The sequence below is a fragment of the Ambystoma mexicanum genome, chromosome 14 (genome assembly GCF_040938575.1).
Source record: "Ambystoma mexicanum isolate Mex_15411 chromosome 14, UKY_AmexF1_1, whole genome shotgun sequence".
Taxonomy (NCBI): Eukaryota; Metazoa; Chordata; class Amphibia; order Caudata; family Ambystomatidae; genus Ambystoma; species Ambystoma mexicanum.
In genome coordinates this window covers 668,117,271-668,135,728 of record NC_090940.1, presented here as the reverse complement: position 1 = coordinate 668,135,728, position 18,458 = coordinate 668,117,271, and the positions used below count along the sequence as shown (strand labels likewise).

The following is an 18,458-nucleotide window of genomic DNA, read 5'->3' as shown; positions in this document are numbered from 1 at the left end:
CTTCTTACCTTCTGTAGGACCCACAGTCTGCAAGCAGCGTAGGCACTCGCTGCCCTTGGCGTTGCTTGTAACCACTTCTTACTTTCTGTAGGACCCGCAGTCTGCAAGCAGTGGAGGCACTCTCTGCCGCTGGTGTTGCTTGTAACCACTTCTTACCTTCTGTAGGACCCGCAGTCTGCAAGCAGCGGAGGCACTCGCTGCCCCCTGGTGTTGCTTGTAACCACTTCTTACCTTCTGTAGGACTCACAGCCTGCAAGCAGCGGAGGCATTCGCTGCCCCCGGTGTTGCTTGTAACCACTTCTTACCTTCTGTAGGTCACGCAGTCTGCAAGCAGCGGAGGCGCCGCTGCCCCTGGTGTTGCTTGTAACCACTTCTTACCTTCTGCAGGACCTGCAGCCTGCAAGCAGCGGAGGCACTCGCTGCCCCTGGTGTTGCTTGTAACCACTTCTTACCTTCTGTAGGACCCACAGCCTGCAAGCAGCGGAGGCACTCGCTGCCCCTGGTGTTGCTTGTAACCACTTCTTACCTTCTGTAGGACCCACAGTCGGCAAGCAGCGGAGGCACTCGCTGCCCCTGGTTTTGCTTGTAACCACTTCTTACCTTCTGTAGGACCCACAGTCTGCAAGCAGTTGAAGCACTCGCTGCCCCTGGTGTTGCTTGTAACCACTTCTTACCTTCTGTACGACCCACAGTCTGCAAGCAACGGAGGCACTCGCTGCCCCTGGTGTTGCTTGTAACCACTTCTTACCTTCTGTAGGACCCACAGTCGGCAAGCAGTGGAGGCACTCGCTGCCCCTGGCGTTGCTTGTAACCACTTCTTACCTTCTGTAAGACTCACAGCCTGCAAGCAGTGGAGGCACATGCAGCCTGGTGCTGCTTGTAACCACTTCTTAGCTTCTGTAGGACTCGCAGTCTGCAAGCAGTGGAGGCACGTGCTACCCCTGGTGTTGCTTGTAACCACTTCTTACCTTCTGTAGGACCCACAGTCTGCGAGCAGTGGAGGCACATGCTGCCTGGTGCTGCTTGTAACCACGTTTTAGCTTCTGTAGGACTAGCACTCTGCAAGCAGTGGAGGCACTCGCTGCCCCTGGTATTGCTTGTAACCACGTCTTACCTTCTGTAGGACCCGCAGTCTGCAAGCAGCGGAGGCACTTGCTGCCCCTGGTGTTGCTTGTAACCACTTCTTACCTTCTGTAGGACCCACAGTCTGCAAGCAGCGTAGGCACTCGCTGCCCTTGGCGTTGCTTGTAACCACTTCTTACCTTCTGTAAGACTCACAGCCAGCAAGCAGTGGAGGCACATGCTGCCTGGCGCTGCTTGTAAGCACTTCTTAGCTTCTGTAGGATTCGCAGTCTGCAAGCAGTGGAGGCACGTGCTACCCCTGGTGTTGCTTGTAACCACTTCTTACCTTCTGTTGGACCGGCAGTCTGCAAGCAGTGGAGGCACATGCTGCCCCTGGTGATGCTTGTAACCACTTCGTACCTTCTGTAAGACTCGCAGCCTGCGAGCAGTGGAGGCACATGCTGCCTGGTGCTGCTTGTAACCACGTTTTAGCTTCTGTAGGACTAGCACTCTGCAAGCAGTGGAGGCACTCGCGGCCCCTGGTGTTGCTTGTAACCACTTCTTAACTTCTGTAGGACCCACAGTCTGCAAGTAGCGGAGGCACTCGCTGCCCCAAGTGTTGCTTGTAACCACTTCTTACCTTCTGTAGGACCCGCAGTCTGCAAGCAGTGGGGGCACTCGCTGCCCCTGGTTTTGCTTGTAACCATTTCTTACCTTCTGTAGGACCCGCAGTCTGCAAGCAGTGGAGGCCCATGCTGCCTGGTGTTGCTTGTAACCACTTCTTAGCTTCTGTAGGACTCACAGTATGCAAGCAGTGGAGGCACTTGTTGCCCCCGGTGTTGCTTGTAACCACTTATTAGCTTCTACAGGACTCGCAGTCTGCAAGCAGTGGAGGCACATGCTGGCCCTGGTGTTGCTTGTAACCACTTCTTACCTTCTGTAGGACTCACAGTCTGCAAACAGAGGAGGCACATGCTGCCTGGTGTTGCTTGTAGCCACTTATTAGCTTCTGTAGGACTCACAGTCTGCAAGCAGTGGAGACACTTGCTGCCCCCGTTGTTGCTTGTAACCACTTCTTAGCTTCTGCAGGACTCGCAGTCTGCAAGCAGTGGAGGCACGTGCTGCCTGGTGTAGCTTGTAACCACTTCTTACCTTCTGTAGGACCAGCAGTCTGCAAGCAGTGGAGGAACTTGCTGCCCCTGGTGTTGCTTGTAACCACTTCTTACTTTCTGTAGGACTCACAGTCTGCAAGCAGCGGAGGCACTCGCTGCACTGGTGTTGCTTGTAACCACTTCTTACCTTCTGTAGGACTCACAGTCTGCAAGCAGTGGAGGCACTTGCTGCCCCTGGTGTTGCTTGTAACCACTTCTTACCTTCTGTAGGACTCGCAGTCTGCAAGCAGTGGAGGCACTCGCTACCCCTGGTGTTGCTTGTAACCACGTCTTACCTTCTGTAGGACTCACAGTCTGCAAGCAGTGGAGGCACATGCTGCCTGGTGTTGCTTGTAACCACGTGTTACCTTCTGTAGGACCCACAGTCTACAAGCAGAGGAGGCACTTGATGCCCCTGGTGTTGCTTGTAACCACGTCTTACCTTCTGTTGGACCCACAGTCTGCAAGCAGTGGAGGCACTCGCTGCCCCTGGTGTTGCTTGTAACCACTTCTTATCTTCTGTAGGACCCACAGTCTGCAAGTAGTGGAGGCACCTGCTGCCCCTGGTGTTGCTTGTAACCACTTCCTACCTTCTGTAGGACTCAGAGTCAGCAAGCAGTGGAGGCACATGCTGCATGGTGTTGCTTGTAACCACTTCTTACCTTCTGTAGGACTCACAGTCTGCAAGCAGTGGAGGCACTCTCTGACCCTGGTGTTGCTTGTAACCACTTCTTGCCTTCCGTAGAACTCACAGTCTGCAAGCAGTGGAGGCACTTGCTGCCCCTGGTGTTGCTTGTAACCACTTCTTACCTTCTGTAGGACTCGCAGTCTGCAAGCAGTGAAGGCACTTGCTGCCCCTGGTGATGCTTGTAACCACTTCTTACCTTCTCTAGGACCCACAGTCTGCAAGCAGTGGAGGCACTCGCTGCCCCTGGTGTTGCGTGTAACCACTTCTTACCTTCTGTTGGACCCACAGTCTGCAAGCAGTGGAGGCACTCGCTGCCCCTGGTGTTGCTTGTAACCACTTCTTACCTTCTGTAGGACTCACAGTCTGCAAGCAGTGCAGGCACATGCTGCCTGGTGTTGCTTGTAACCACTTCTTACCTTCTGTAGGACTCGCAGTCTGCAAGCAGTGGAGGCACTCGCTGCCCCTGGTGTTGCTTGTAACCACTTCATATCTCCTGTAGGACCCGCAGTCTGCAAGCAGTGGAAGCACGTTCTGCCCCTGGTGTTGCTTGTAACCAGTTCTTACCTTCTGTAGGACCCGCAGTCTGCAAGCAGTGGAGGCACGTGCTGCCCCTGGTGTTGCTTGTAACCACTTTTTACCTTCTGTAGGACTCACAGTCTGCAAGCAGTGGAGGCACTTGCTGCTCCTGGTGTTGCTTGTAACCACTTTTTACCTTCTGTTGGACCCGCAGTCTGCAAGCAGCGGAGGCAATCGCTGCCCCTGGTGTTGCTTGTAACCACTTCTTACCTTCTGTAGGACTCACAGTCTGCAAGCAGTGGAGGCACTCGCTGCCCCTGGTGTTGCTTGTAACCACTTCTTACCTTCTGTAAGACTCACAGCCTGCAAGCAGTGGAGGCACATGCAGCCTGGTGCTGCTTGTAACCACTTCTTAGCTTCTGTAGGACTCGCAGTCTGCAAGCAGTGGAGGCACGTGCTACCCCTGGTGTTCCTTGTAACCACTTCTTACCTTCTGTTGGACCCGCAGTCTGCAAGCAGTGGAGGCACATGCTGCCCCTGGTGTTGCTTGTAACCACTTCTTACCTTCTGTAGGACCCACAGTCTGCGAGCAGTGGAGGCACATGCTGCCTGGTGCTGCTTGTAACCACGTTTTAGCTTCTGTAGGACTAGCACTCTGCAAGCAGTGGAGGCACTCGCTGCCCCTGGTATTGCTTGTAACCACGTCTTACCTTCTGTAGGACCCGCAGTCTGCAAGCAGCGGAGGCACTTGCTGCCCCTGGTGTTGCTTGTAACCACTTCTTACCTTCTGTAGGACCCACAGTCTGCAAGCAGCGTAGGCACTCGCTGCCCTTGGCGTTGCTTGTAACCACTTCTTACCTTCTGTAAGACTCACAGCCAGCAAGCAGTGGAGGCACATGCTGCCTGGTGCTGCTTGTAACCACTTCTTAGCTTCTGTAGGATTCGCAGTCTGCAAGCAGTGGAGGCACGTGCTACCCCTGGTGTTGCTTGTAACCACTTCTTACCTTCTGTTGGACCGGCAGTCTGCAAGCAGTGGAGGCACATGCTGCCTGGTGCTGCTTGTAACCACTTCTTAGCTTCTGTAGGATTCGCAGTCTGCAAGCAGTGGAGGCACATGCTGCCCCTGGTGTTGCTTGTTACCACTTCTTACCTTCTGTAGGACCCACAGTCTGCAAGCAGTGGAAGCACTCGCTGCCCCTGGTGATGCGTGTAACCACTTCGTACCTTCTGTAAGACTCGCAGCCTGCGAGCAGTGGAGGCACATGCTGCCTGGTGCTGCTTGTAACCACGTTTTAGCTTCTGTAGGACTAGCACTCTGCAAGCAGTGGAGGCACTCGCGGCCCCTGGTGTTGCTTGTAACCACTTCTTAACTTCTGTAGGACCCACAGTCTGCAAGTAGCGGAGGCACTCGCTGCCCCAAGTGTTGCTTGTAACCACTTCTTACCTTCTGTAGGACCCGCAGTCTGCAAGCAGTGGGGGCACTCGCTGCCCCTGGTTTTGCTTGTAACCTTTTCTTACCTTCTGTAGGACCCGCAGTCTGCAAGCAGTGGAGGCCCATGCTGCCTGGTGTTGCTTGTAACCACTTCTTAGCTTCTGTAGGACTCACAGTCTGCAAGCAGTGGAGGCACTTGTTGCCCCCGGTGTTGCTTGTAACCACTTATTAGCTTCTACAGGACTCGCAGTCTGCAAGCAGTGGAGGCACATGCTGCCTCGTGTAGCTTGTAACCACTTCTTACCTTCTGTAGGATCACAATCTGCAAGCAGCGGAGGCACATGCTGGCCCTGGTGTTGCTTGTAACCACTTCTTACCTTCTGTAGGACTCACAGTCTGCAAACAGAGGAGGCACATGCTGCCTGGTGTTGCTTGTAGCCACTTATTAGCTTCTGTAGGACTCACAGTCTGCAAGCAGTGGAGACACTTGCTGCCCCCGTTGTTGCTTGTAACCACTTCTTAGCTTCTGCAGGACTCGCAGTCTGCAAGCAGTGGAGGCACGTGCTGCCTGGTGTAGCTTGTAACCACTTCTTACCTTCTGTAGGACCAGCAGTCTGCAAGCAGTGGAGGAACTTGCTGCCCCTGGTGTTGCTTGTAACCACTTCTTACTTTCTGTAGGACTCACAGTCTGCAAGCAGCGGAGGCACTCGCTGCCACTGGTGTTGCTTGTAACCACTTCTTACCTTCTGTAGGACTCACAGTCTGCAAGCAGTGGAGGCACTTGCTGCCCCTGGTGTTGCTTGTAACCACTTCTTACCTTCTGTAGGACTCGCAGTCTGCAAGCAGTGGAGGCACTCGCTACCCCTGGTGTTGCTTGTAACCACGTCTTACCTTCTGTAGGACTCACAGTCTGCAAGCAGTGGAGGCACATGCTGCCTGGTGTTGCTTGTAACCACATGTTACCTTCTGTAGGACCCACAGTCTACAAGCAGAGGAGGCACTTGATGCCCCTGGTGTTGCTTGTAACCACGTCTTACCTTCTGTTGGACCCACAGTCTGCAAGCAGTGGAGGCACTCGCTGCCCCTGGTGTTGCTTGTAACCACTTCTTATCTTCTGTAGGACCCACAGTCTGCAAGTAGTGGAGGCACCTGCTGCCCCTGGTGTTGCTTGTAACCACTTCCTACCTTCTGTAGGACTCAGAGGCAGCAAGCAGTGGAGGCACATGCTGCATGGTGTTGCTTGTAACCACTTCTTACCTTCTGTAGGACTCACAGTCTGCAAGCAGTGGAGGCACTCTCTGACCCTGGTGTTGCTTGTAACCACTTCTTGCCTTCCGTAGAACTCACAGTCTGCAAGCAGTGGAGGCACTTGCTGGCCCTGGTGTTGCTTGTAACCACTTCTTACCTTCTGTAGGACTCGCAGTCTGCAAGCAGTGAAGGCACTTGCTGCCCCTGGTGATGCTTGTAACCACTTCTTACCTTCTCTAGGACCCACAGTCTGCAAGCAGTGGAGGCACTCGCTGCCCCTGGTGTTGCTTGTAACCACTTCTTACCTTCTGTTGGACCCACAGTCTGCAAGCAGTGGAGGCACTCGCTGCCCCTGGTGTTGCTTGTAACCACTTCTTACCTTCTGTAGGACTCACAGTCTGCAAGCAGTGCAGGCACATGCTGCCTGGTGTTGCTTGTAACCACTTCTTACCTTCTGTAGGACTCGCAGTCTGCAAGCAGTGGAGGCACTCGCTGCCCCTGGTGTTGCTTGTAACCACTTCATATCTCCTGTAGGACCCGCAGTCTGCAAGCAGTGGAAGCACGTTCTGCCCCTGGTGTTGCTTGTAACCACTTCTTACCTTCTGTAGGACTCACAGTCTGCAAGCAGTGGAGGCACTTGCTGCTCCTGGTGTTGCTTGTAACCACTTCTTAGGTTCTGTAGGACCCACAGTCTGCCAGCAGCGGAGGCACTCGCTGCCCTGGTGTTGCTTGTAACCACTTCTTACCTTCTGTAGGACTCACAGTCTGCAAGCAGTGGAGGCACTCGCTGCCCCTGGTGTTGCTTGTAACCACTACTTAGCTTCTGTAGGACCCACAGTCTGCCAGCAGCGGAGGCACTCGCTGCCTGGTGTTGCTTGTAACCACTTCTTACGTTCTGTAGGACTCACAGTCTGCAAGCAGTGGAGGCACTCGCTGCCCCTGGTGTTGCTTGTAGCCACTTCTTAGGTTCTGTAGGACCCACAGTCTGCCAGCAGCGGAGGCACTCGCTGCCCTGGTGTTGCTTGTAACCACTTCTTACCTTCTGTAGGACTCACAGTCTGCAAGCAGTGGAGGCACGTGCTGCCCCTGGTGTTGCTTGTAACCACTTCTTACCTTCTGTAGCACTCACAGTCTGAAAGCAGTGGAGGCACTCGCTGCCCCTGGTGTTGCTTGTAACCACTTCTTACTTTCTGTACGACTCACAGTCTGCAAGCAGTGGAGGCACTTGCTGCCACTGGTGTTGCTTGTAACCACGTCTTACCTTCTGTATGACTCACAGTCTGCAAGAAGTGGAGGCACATGCTGCCTGGTGTTGCTTGTAACCACGTGTTACCTTCTGTAGGACCCACAGTCTGCAAGCAGAGGAGGCACTTGCTGCCCCTGGTGTTGCCTGTAACTACTTCTTACCTTCCGTGGGACTCACAGTCTGCAAGCAGTGGAGGCACTCTCTGACCCTGGTGTTGCTTGTAACCACTTCTTGCCTTCCGTAGGACTCACAGTCTGCAAGCAGTGGAGGCACTCGCTGCCCCTGGTGTTGCTTGTAACCACTTCTTATCTCCTGTAGGACCCGCAGTCTGCAAGCAGTGGAGGCACGTTCTGCCCCTGGTGTTGCTTGTAACCACTTCTTACCTTCTGTAGGACCCGCAGTCTGCAAGCAGTGGAGGCACGTGCTGCCCCTGGTGTTGCGTGTAAGCACGTCTTACCTTCTGTTGGACCCGCAGTCTGCAAGCAGTGGAGGCACGTGCTGCCCCTGGTGTTGCGTGTAAGCACGTCTTACCTTCTGTTGGACCCGCAGTCTGCAAGCAGTGGAGGCAATCGCTGCCCCTGGTGTTGCTTGTAACCACTCCTTACCTTCTGTAGGACCCACAGTCTGCAAGCAGCGGAGGCACTCGCTGCCCCTGGTGTTGCTTGTAACCACTTCTTAGCTTCTGTAGGACTCACAGTTTGCCAGCAGCGGAGGCACTCGCTGCCCCTGGTGTTGCTTGTAACCACTTCTTACCTTCTGTAGGACACACAGTCTGCAAGCAGTGGGGGTATGTGCTGCCCCTGGTGTTGCTTGTAACCACTTCTTACCTTCTGTAGCACTCACAGTCTGCAAGCAGTGGAGGCACTCGCTGCCCCTGGTGTTGCTTGTAACCACTTCTTATCTTCCGTAGGACCCACAGTCTGCAAGCAGTGGAGGAACGTGCTGCCCCTGGTGTTGCTTTTAACCACTTTTTACCTTCTGTTGGACCCGCAGTCTGCAAGCAGTGGAGGCAATCGCTGCCCCTGGTGTTGCTTGTAACCACTTCTTACCTTCTGTAGGACTCACAGTCTGCAAGCAGTGGAGGCACTCGCTGCCCCTGGTGTTGCTTGTAACCACTTCTTAGCTTCTGTAGGACCCACAGTCTGCCAGCAGCGGAGGCACTCGCTGCTCTGGTGTTGCTTGTAACCACTTCTTACCTTCTGTAGGAGTCACAGTCTGCAAGCAGTGGAGGCACTCGCTGCCCCTGGTGTTGCTTGTAACCACTTCTTAGGTTCTGTAGGACCCACAGTCTGCCAGCAGCGGAGGCACTCGCTGCCCTGGTGTTGCTTGTAACCACTTCTTACCTTCTGTAGGACTCACAGTCTGCAAGCAGTGGAGGCACGTGCTGCCCCTGGTGTTGCTTGTAACCACTTCTTACCTTCTGTAGCACTCACAGTGTGAAAGCAGTGGAGGCACTCGCTGCCCCTGGTGTTGCTTGTAACCACTTCTTACTTTCTGTAGGACTCACAGTCTGCAAGCAGTGGAGGCACTTGCTGCCACTGGTGTTGCTTGTAACCACGTCTTACCTTCTGTAGGACTCACAGTCTGCAAGAAGTGGAGGCACATGCTGCCTGGTGTTGCTTGTAACCACGTGTTACCTTCTGTAGGACCCACAGTCTGCAAGCAGTGGGGGCACTTGCTGCCCCTGGTGTTGCTTGTAACCACTTAGCTTCTGCAGGACTCGCAGTCTGCAAGCAGTGAAGGCACGTGCTGCCTGGTGTTGCTTGTAACCACTTCTTACCTTCTGTAGGACTCACAGTCTGCAAGCAGTGGAGGCACTCGCTGCCCCTGGTGTTGCTTGTAACCACTTCTTACCTTCTGTAGGACTCACAGTCTGCATGCAGTGGGGGTATGTGCTGCCCCTGGTGTTGCTTGTAACCACTTCTTACCTTCTGTAGGACTCACAGTCTGCAAGAAGTGGAGGCACTCGCTGCCCCTGGTGTTGCTTGTAACCACTTCTTACCTTCTGTAGGACTCACAGTCTGCAAGCAGTGGAGGCACTCGCTGCCCCTGGTGTTGCTTGTAACCACTTCTTACCTTCTGTAGGACTCACAGTCTGCAAACAGTGGGGGTATGTGCTGCCCCTGGTGTTGCTTGTAACCACTTCTTACCTTCTGTAGCACTCACAGTCTGCAAGCAGTGGAGGCACTCGCTGCCCCTGGTGTTGCTTGTAACCACTTCTTATCTTCCGTAGGACCCACAGTCTGCAAGCAGTGGAGGCACTCGTTGCCCCTGGTGTTGCTTGTAACCACTTCTTAACTTCTTTAGGACCCACAGTCTGCAAGCAGCGGAGGCACTCCCTGCCCCTGGTGTTGCTTGTAACCACTTCTTAGCTTCTGTAGGACCTGCAATCTGAAAGCAGCTGAGGCACTCGCTGCCCCTGGTGTTGCTTGTAACTACTTTTTACCTTCTGTAGGACCCACAGTCTGCAAGCAGTGGGGGCACTTGCTGCCCCTGGTGTTGCTTGTAAGCACTTCTTAGCTTCTGTAGGACTCACAGTCTGCAAGCAGTGGAGGCACGTGCTGCCACTGGTGTTGCTTGTAACTACTTCTTACCTTCTGTAGGACCAGCAGTCTGCAAGCAGTGAGGGCACTCATTGCCCCTGGTGTTGCTTGTAACCACTTCTTAGCTTCTGTAGGACCCACATTCTGCAAGCAGTGGGGACACTTGCTGCCCCTGGTGTTGCTTGTAACCACTTCTTAGCTTCTGTAGGACTCACAGTCTGCAAGCAGTGGAGGCACTTGTTGCCCCCGGTGTTGCTTGTAACAACTTCCTACCTTCTGTAGGACCAGCAGTCTGCAAGCAGTGGAGGCACATGCTGGCCCTGGTGTTGAGTGTAACCACTTCTTAGCTTCTGTAGGACCCACAGTCTGCAAGCAGTGGAGGCACATGCTGCCTGGTGCTGCTTGTAACCACGTGTTACCTTCTGTAGGACCCACAGTCTGCAAGCAGTGGAGGCACTTGCTGCCCCTGGTGTTGCTTGTAACCATGTCTTACCTTCTGTAGGACCAGCAGTCTGCAAGCAGTGGAGGCACGTGCTGCCTGGTGTTGTTTGTAACCACTTCATAGCTTCTATAGGACTCACAGTCTGCAAGCAGTGGGGCACACGCTGCCCCTGGTGTTGCTTGTTGTTGTAAGTGGGAAAAGGACAGATCCCCTTTAAGAGGGAAGCCCAGGACTAATGGGAAGGAGCGGGAGGCAGGAGGAAGGGGAGGAGCAAGGGAAGGGAAATGGCAGTAAGCGCATGGAGGAATAAAGGGAAGGTTGGAGAGGCAATGGCTCCTGTGTCTGTCATTCAGTGTGCGTGTGAATGGCCCACCTGAGCAGTATAACAACTGGCGACGAAGCGAAACGTCCCGCGCCGTGGAGAAAATGGCCAAAAGATGTCCATGGGAACAGGAGCTGTACGGCCAGCTGGCAGCAGTGGTGAAGGGCCCGTGTGTCCAGCAGTGGTGAAGGGCCCGTGTGCCCAGCAGTGGTGAAGGGCCCGTGTGGAAGCCCAGGACTAATGGGAAGGAGCGGGAGGCAGGAGGAAGGGGAGGAGCAAGGGAAGGGAAACGGCAGTAAGAGCATGGAGGAATAAAGGGAAGGTTGGAGAGGCAATGGCTCCTGTGTCTGTCATTCAGTGTGCATGTGAATGGCCCACCTCAGCACTATAACACTTGTAACCACTTCTCACCTTCTGTAGGACTCACAGCCTGCAAGCAGTGGGGGCACTTGCTGTCTGGCCTCATGTAGCTCGGCATGTTCTTTCGTCTTTCTCTCCAGGGCGGTTTCACTTTTGCCATAACCCACATCCAAGTCCAGATCCTTTGCTTTTTGTAAGATCTCAGAATGCATACCCTGTAGGAAATAAATAGAACATTATAATAATCACTCGCAGAATAACATGCGCCCATTATTTAACTAAATAGGCAAACATGGCAAGTAGGGATTCAACGTAGCAAAATATGTTAGCTACTATTATTTCAATGTTCATAGCACACCTCATGTCTGCACTGTTGTTATCTTTGTAATTTAAAGTGTTTTGTACAGTGCCAACGCATAGCCCTAGGGTTGCTTCAAAGCGCTAGGTGCACTAATTACCGGTATAGCATGCATTTATTGTCATGCTTTGAAGTACCGTCTACAGATCAATCCCAAGGCTCTAGGGCCTCAAAATGATTCACACATCGTGCTCATTACCAGGGGTGTTGCTAGGTCTGGAAAAGATCTGGGGCTGCGCTAATGTCAGCACTGTTGGGACGCGGGGCTAGCTAGCCGTTTGGTTGTAGCCCCTGATCTTCTATCCAGGGCTACAACAAAAAGACCCAGGCTATAGCCCCCTCAGCCACCCCCAGCAACGCCTCTGCTCATTACTAAACTCTCCTTGACCAATCAGAATGCAGTCAATAACAACTGGTATACACATCATCCATTCTAACCTCTAGAGAACTTCTTGGATAGCAAGAAAAGATGCATTTTCCTTTAAAAGTCTCATTCAGCATCATTGGCAATTACACATCGAAATCATTGCAGAATGTATACTCTTAGAACCATTATGTAAAACAGCAATTCAAGCGACTGAAGTGTCCAATCCAATCTGGTCCAATTTCATAGATGAAGCACAAACTGACCCACTTTGGATATCATGGCACTATTGCAAAAACCCAGCCTTAAGGGTCAGCCATAGGACTAGAAAAGAAAGGCTTTTCATTGTTTCTTAGAAGGCATCTCTGCTGGGAGAGCACTCCACAATGCAAGGCAACCATGGCCTTTGGATCTGACTTATGCCCACTTCTCGTCTGGACCCTGTCCACAGCTTGGGGGTTTCAGCCCCCTAATCCACTGCAGGTGCCACTCTTCAGTGCTTGGGTGCTCCGCCGGTCACCTTTCTCCCGGGCACCTAAGCTTCGCAATCTTTCTTTGTGGGCCTCTTCTGCAAGTCTTTTGGGCTGGATCTTTTCTGGGGGGGGATACGCATTGGTAATCCCCCAAAAATCAAATCCAAAAACAACGAGGACAGAAACACTGAATTTTTGTACTCTCAATTTTGCAGGATTTTTGTACTTCTTTTCAAATAAATTGATGGGGGTTGTGTTAGGGTGTACATTAAAGTGGGTGGGTGTGGGGGAATGCTGTGGGGGTCTCCCCCTGCATTAAAAAAGTGCAAAAAAACAGTAATCTTTAGGGGGAATTTGAGTTTTTTAAAAATCGGTGTTTTGGGCCTCATGTTTTTTTTTATTTGTTATTTTAACGTAGAACCACATGCATTTACTGAAAGATTGCCCACTCTGCATCTCCACTAGGAACTTTGTAGCTTGAACTATTTTTACCCATGTGAGGAGCCAGGAATAAGATGCGGACACAGAGAGCTCATAGTTTTGGCTATAAACTTAAATTCAAAATAAAAGGGGGTTGGAAATGTCTTGCTGTCCCTATTCTATGAGTTGTTTCCCTACCTTAACCAAAACTAAGAGTCTGTCCTGTGTCAAGATGTCCAAGGCAAAAAACATCCTGTGTCTGAAATCCTATACTAGCCCTCACATTCTAAAAGTAACTCTAAGGTGTTAAGGGTAATTTATTTCTGCTTGAAAGTGCACAAATATACAGTCTCAAAAGAAAGCTGTAACTCCAACACAAAAGTTCCCAATGGATAAAATTCACGGTTCCAAAGGATGGCTCCCTTCCCATGTTTCCTTCTTCAAGATATGTCAAACCACTAAGGATATGAGTCTTCCTTGGAATTCTCTGATCAACAAAAACAACTTGTATACAAAACAACTTGGCTTTTAGTCCCAATTTCACAGTATACCTGGCATACTCCCCTGCTAGGTTTCTTCTCCACTTTACTGTAACATTTTTTTATTACAGTCTTGGCTTTGCCTTGTGTCTTCTCCCACCAGGACTTACTTATGTGATTCACATTACCCACAGGCAAACTTGACTTGGCCTGGTATACTCTCCTGCCAGGGCTTTCTCGTGTGTTTCACTTGACACACTTGCACACTTGACTTGGCCTGTTATGCTCTTCTGCCAGGGCTTTCCATGTGTTTTACTTAACACACTTGCAAACTTGTATATATCTTGCATTCATTCCGTTAGCCCCTTTTTAAACATTGGTTCTCATATTCCCTTTTATGCGCTTCCTTTATCTTTATTTGTCCTTTGTAAGGTTGCCAAAGTACCCCAGTGTTCCAGCTTCCTCCTGCAGATTCACCGGCTTCCTGTGGTGACTTTGGTAAGGTTGCCAAAGCACCCTGGTATACCAGCATCCCTCCTGAGGACTCACCAGTTTTCTGTGACATCCTTCAGTTCTCCCGCTGTGAACGTGAAGTGGCTCTTTGAGATCCCAACCCCACTTCCCCGGCTCACTGACTTCGCTTGTCGGCTTCTGCATCCTTCGCGGCTCCTGCCTGCCTGCTATGTGCTTCTCCATGTTCGAGCAGCTTGGATACTGCTCTCCAGTTCCCACAAATGCCAGGAAGTCTTCCTCTCTCTTCCTCTTGTGGTTTCTACACGGCAGACCAGTTCTGGCAGTTTTCTTCCTCTGGCCTTCCCCATGAGCCGGTTGGCTCCACAGTCTTCCTTGCAGCACAGTGGTCCCTCAGTCAGCACTGAGAGGACGAGGCTTCACCAGGCAGCAACTGCTTGTCTCCAGGGGTTCTTCCCCTTTTGGGGCCTACAGCAGTCCTCTGAGTTTCTGCAGTGCTCCCCAGTTCTCCACAAGCTGTTGGGGTGCAAGGGTTTCCCTTCTCTCCTCTGGGATAGCAGTCAAAAAATCCTTCTTCTGCAACACACGATTCCTGTTCCCTGGTGCTACAGGGATGGCCTCTCTCATACTTCCTGAGTCTTTCCTTGCTTTTATACTGGCTCTGGCCAATAGGATTTGGGGAAAGACTAGACTGCTGTATGTGATTCTTACATGTAATACTCGTTTCTCTATTCTTATACCTCGTCACAGTACTGATCCTCTAACTCTCTTGTGCGTGATTGGTGATCTTTCTCGTCCTAGAACTGGGAGAGGATCTTCATTTAGGATACTCCTATTCTTCCTCATCCCAGTACTTTTTAGGGGACTGGTAGGATAAGTACAGCCCATGAGTTCATTAGGGATGGGATTGTTCTTAGGATTGTAGGAAGGGGCGTAGGGTTTCTTGATTGGTGGGTATACCGCATGTCACCTGATGATGTTGTGTCATCCCCGTGAGGGTCACCTCCCCTCATGTGATCATACCTCAAATAGCCACCCCCAGGGTCAGGATCAGGTAGCGGCTGCCGTCCCCTGGCCACATGAGGAGAGGTTATCCCCGGGAAAGGAGTGATGGCATCATCAGATTCATCACACCTATAACCGAGAGCTGTCGCACTGTTTTCTATAGACACACTTTCAAACTATACTAACATTTCCTAAAGAACTGAAAGTATTACTTACCTGCAGAGAATTGTTCTCTACTTGTTTAGTTTCAGGTGACACCTGACTGTTTCTAATACTTAATTTCTGAATTTGAGCATGTACACCTATTTCTTGAATGCACAACTTAAATAAAAAGTACATTTTCAGTAATATGTTGTGTGGACATTTCTTTTGTGTGTGTGTGTGCGCACGCGTTTGCGTAATTGCTCTCACAACCAACCCTCCTGCTCTGCTTCGAGCAAAGCTTGACTGTTCTACTACAGCTACCAACATGAGAGTCTAGAATGACTGAATGGGAACCAAAGCTCGCTGCAGAGGATGACCTTCCAGAATCCCACCTCTTACACCAATTTGCTAGGGCAATGTTAGAAAATTCCTCTGGCGAGAGCTTAGGGAAATCAATCACCCTTTCCTACTGATCAAGAAGCACATGCCATGCCCACGCGCTCTTCTGCAGTCAGCATACTCAAAAGGCAATGCTGTGAAGATAAAATGCAGGCATTCCCCCAATGGGTCCCTGCACTACCCAATACCAAACCACTAGCCCATTTTAACCTTTCCCTGATCATACATAGATTAGGTTTTCCATAATGATAATTTAATGCCCTATTTTGGTGCTCAGTGAACTACACTTTAGGTGTTGCGCTGCCCACGTTCAATGCATGCCTCCACCCGCGAAACAAGCAATGCTACAGTGAAGCTGTTGCCTGCAACGTGTGGCATGCCGCTTCTATTTTCACATCAGTTAAACTTTGCATTAACCCTTTGTGCTACCACAGCCGATCAGCAACCTGCACCCATCTGGAACTTTCATAACAAGAAGTGTAACACTATTTGAAAAATCTACTAAAAAAGGTACAAAACAAAGACGTATGAAACTACAAAAATATTTCTTCTGCCAACCATAAAACAGCATATGTAGGTTGACTGGGGAACACGTACATCACCATTGCAATGCAAATTCTTCTGGGTATCTGTATTCAAAACTGGGTATTCACAAACCTCTTTTATCCTGCAATCAGCACTTAGTTTTGCACATGGACAGTGTGGGTTTACAGACCTGTAGGATGGTGACTTTTTTTTCTAGATCGTCTTCGTTACAGTCGGAATCGCGATAGGCCTCGAGCTGTACTGCCGTCCTCCGAAGCCACATTAGAACATTAGAGAAGTTCCCCTCCGATTCTTCAGGCTCAGGTACAGTCTTGGTGGTTTCCAAATCCGGCTTCTTCAAGGGCTGCAAGAAAATGAGACTATTCAAATCATTTGGTACAGCACATCCTAGAGGTAGACCACGGACCTCCTCTAGTGACAAAAGGCTGTCAGACACTGTTATGTTATGTTATGTTATATTCACTTTTAAAGCGCACGGTCACCCGAAGGTATCATGGCGCTGGAGAGGAAGAACATGCCAACCAGGGAATGAGCCAGAGAAATAAGCCTAGAAGAGCGTGGCTTTAAGCACTCTTCGGAAGGCCAGATGATTAGGGATTTTCCTCCTTCCAGATGGTAAGCCATTCCATAGGTTGGCCGCAGCTATGGAAAAGGCACAACCGCCTATTCTGGTACGGCAGTAGAGGAGCGGAGACACCGTTCAGGCTGATAGCGGAGAAATGTAGCTTGAAGAAACTCAGCCCCTTGACAGTGAATGGCTCTGTGAACTATACGCGAAGCCTTAAATCTGATACGTTGGCTAACCAGCAACCAATGAAGAGAGCGTAGCACCGGAGTAATATGGGCTCCATATGGGGTGCCAGTAGCCAGTCTAGCAGCCAAATTTTGTATACGTTGCAACCGTTGGATGAGGCCAGTTGGCTGAGCTAGATACAACGAGTTACAGTAGTCTAGGCGGTATAGGACCAATGCTGCAACCACCGGAGGGCGAAGCGGTTCAGGAATGATAGGAAGAACCTTCTTCAAAACCTTAAATTGGTAGTGGTTTACACTGAGTAAAGAGGATTAGAACCCGGGGCATGGCCTCCTAGACCACCTGAAGTGTACCCTAATCGGCACTGGCCTCACTGGTCCCATCTACAGGATACAACAGGGGTGCAGTCTGGCGGCCAGACCTACCCTGAACATGAAAAGCGGGAACACACAACACCCACCTCCACTCCAATGCACAGTCATTGATCCATGCACAAGGCTTTCAGATGCAAGGGCGCAAGATCACTCTAGCTGCTGCGCCCCACCAAGTACTGACAACAACCCTTTTATCACCCACAGATGTACCATCTCCCAGCTAAAAGAAAGCTTGGAGTACAGTGCCTAGGATCTGGACATTATCCACAGACTCCTTCTCCATCTTCTTAAGACACCTGAATGTGGGCTGTTTACATAAGCCTACAAGTGACGTTTGGAAACCCTGGGAGCTATAGTCGCTAGATGTCTGAAATGGTGGTTTCTAACTATCCACATCATAGGCAATGTTTTCCGAACCTTACCATTGGGTCCTCCCCCACCTGATGATTCTAAGTCATGTCCTTCTACACGGAAAGGGCCTTCTCCTGCACCACCAAGGGCCCAATATGTCATACCACCCTGTCAACTTCACTCGTATTACCCTGTTACTCTACTCTGTATATGGAAAGAACAAAGCGCTCTGAGGTGGCCTCTAGGTGGCATGTTGAACTGAAGTGTGTATGGTAAACAGGAATGTCCTCTGTATGCACTGTGCTTGAAAACTGCACTTCCCTCCATACATCCTACTTTGTTCTTCCACCCTCCCCCTTTCCCTCTCGGGAGTGTGCTTTGAATCGGTTGTGCTGTAAAATCAGCCTAACAAAATAAACAATGAAATACATGCAAATATTTTAAATGCATTTTTTATCAATGACAAATTAATAAACTTGGTCCAGTGCAGTAAGGACAATTCTGTTCAAACCTGCTTGCTTCTGGTATATTTAATGCTACTTCTTATCTAACCGAACAATGAGGGTCTTTTCCAACTCAGCAGCTTCCCCTCCAGCCCCAGTCACCTGCGGAGTTCTCCAACCCTCCTGTCTCTCCCCGACACTTTATATATCTTTATGAAGCCCCTCTCCGAACTCCTGGACGATCTGTGTAGCTCCTACCCTAACTATGCAGATGATACCCAGATCCTCCTTCCCATCTCTGGCAATTACAACTCTGACGCCAAAGCATTGAGCAAAATATATCAAATCATCCAAGCCTGCATGGCTCAACATAAGGACCAGAACACCGAGCTGCTCCTAGTTGGAACACAAACACGACTAAATAAACTTAACAATGACTACAAATCATTTGTCATTGATGGAAATTATATCCCATTCTCAGAAGAAGTAAAATCTTTGGGGTCTACCTGGACTGCTTGCTATCTCTAACGAGACATGTAAACACTATTCCGGGTTATTGGGTGAGCGTCATCTATTTGAACCTCTCCCGGTAGAGACACTTTCCCCCATATTCTGCCCTACTGAAAGGTTGACATCAAGAACATCGAGGACCAGCCAGATTCCAGCAGTTCAGTGCCATCTCCAGGCACCAGCAAGGGCGGACCGGCCACAGGCGCGACCATGCAGAACAGCTATCGCTTGACTTTGGATCCAGCAGGGGCACTGTGTCCACAGGGAGTGGATCATGAGCAGAGCAGGCATTCAGCCGGCAGCATGGTGGTAAGGAACCTTGAGTGACTCCCTGCTGCACCTCTCTGCAGCACTTCT

The 18,458-nt window shown here is 50.9% G+C and overlaps 1 protein-coding gene across 8 annotated transcripts in view; it reads right to left on the bottom strand.

Annotated features, from left to right (window-relative positions):
- Positions 1-18,458, bottom strand: part of SYNE2 (spectrin repeat containing nuclear envelope protein 2) — a 1,840,150-nt gene that overhangs the window by 776,334 nt on the left and 1,045,358 nt on the right. For all 8 annotated transcript variants that reach the window (XM_069638223.1, XM_069638224.1, XM_069638227.1 and 5 more), the window contains 2 exons: positions 15,839-16,012; positions 11,062-11,225 (listed from right to left, as the gene is read on the bottom strand). In XM_069638223.1, the coding sequence (XP_069494324.1) occupies positions 11,062-11,225; positions 15,839-16,012 (338 nt within the window). The remainder of the gene's footprint in view (positions 1-11,061; positions 11,226-15,838; positions 16,013-18,458) is intronic.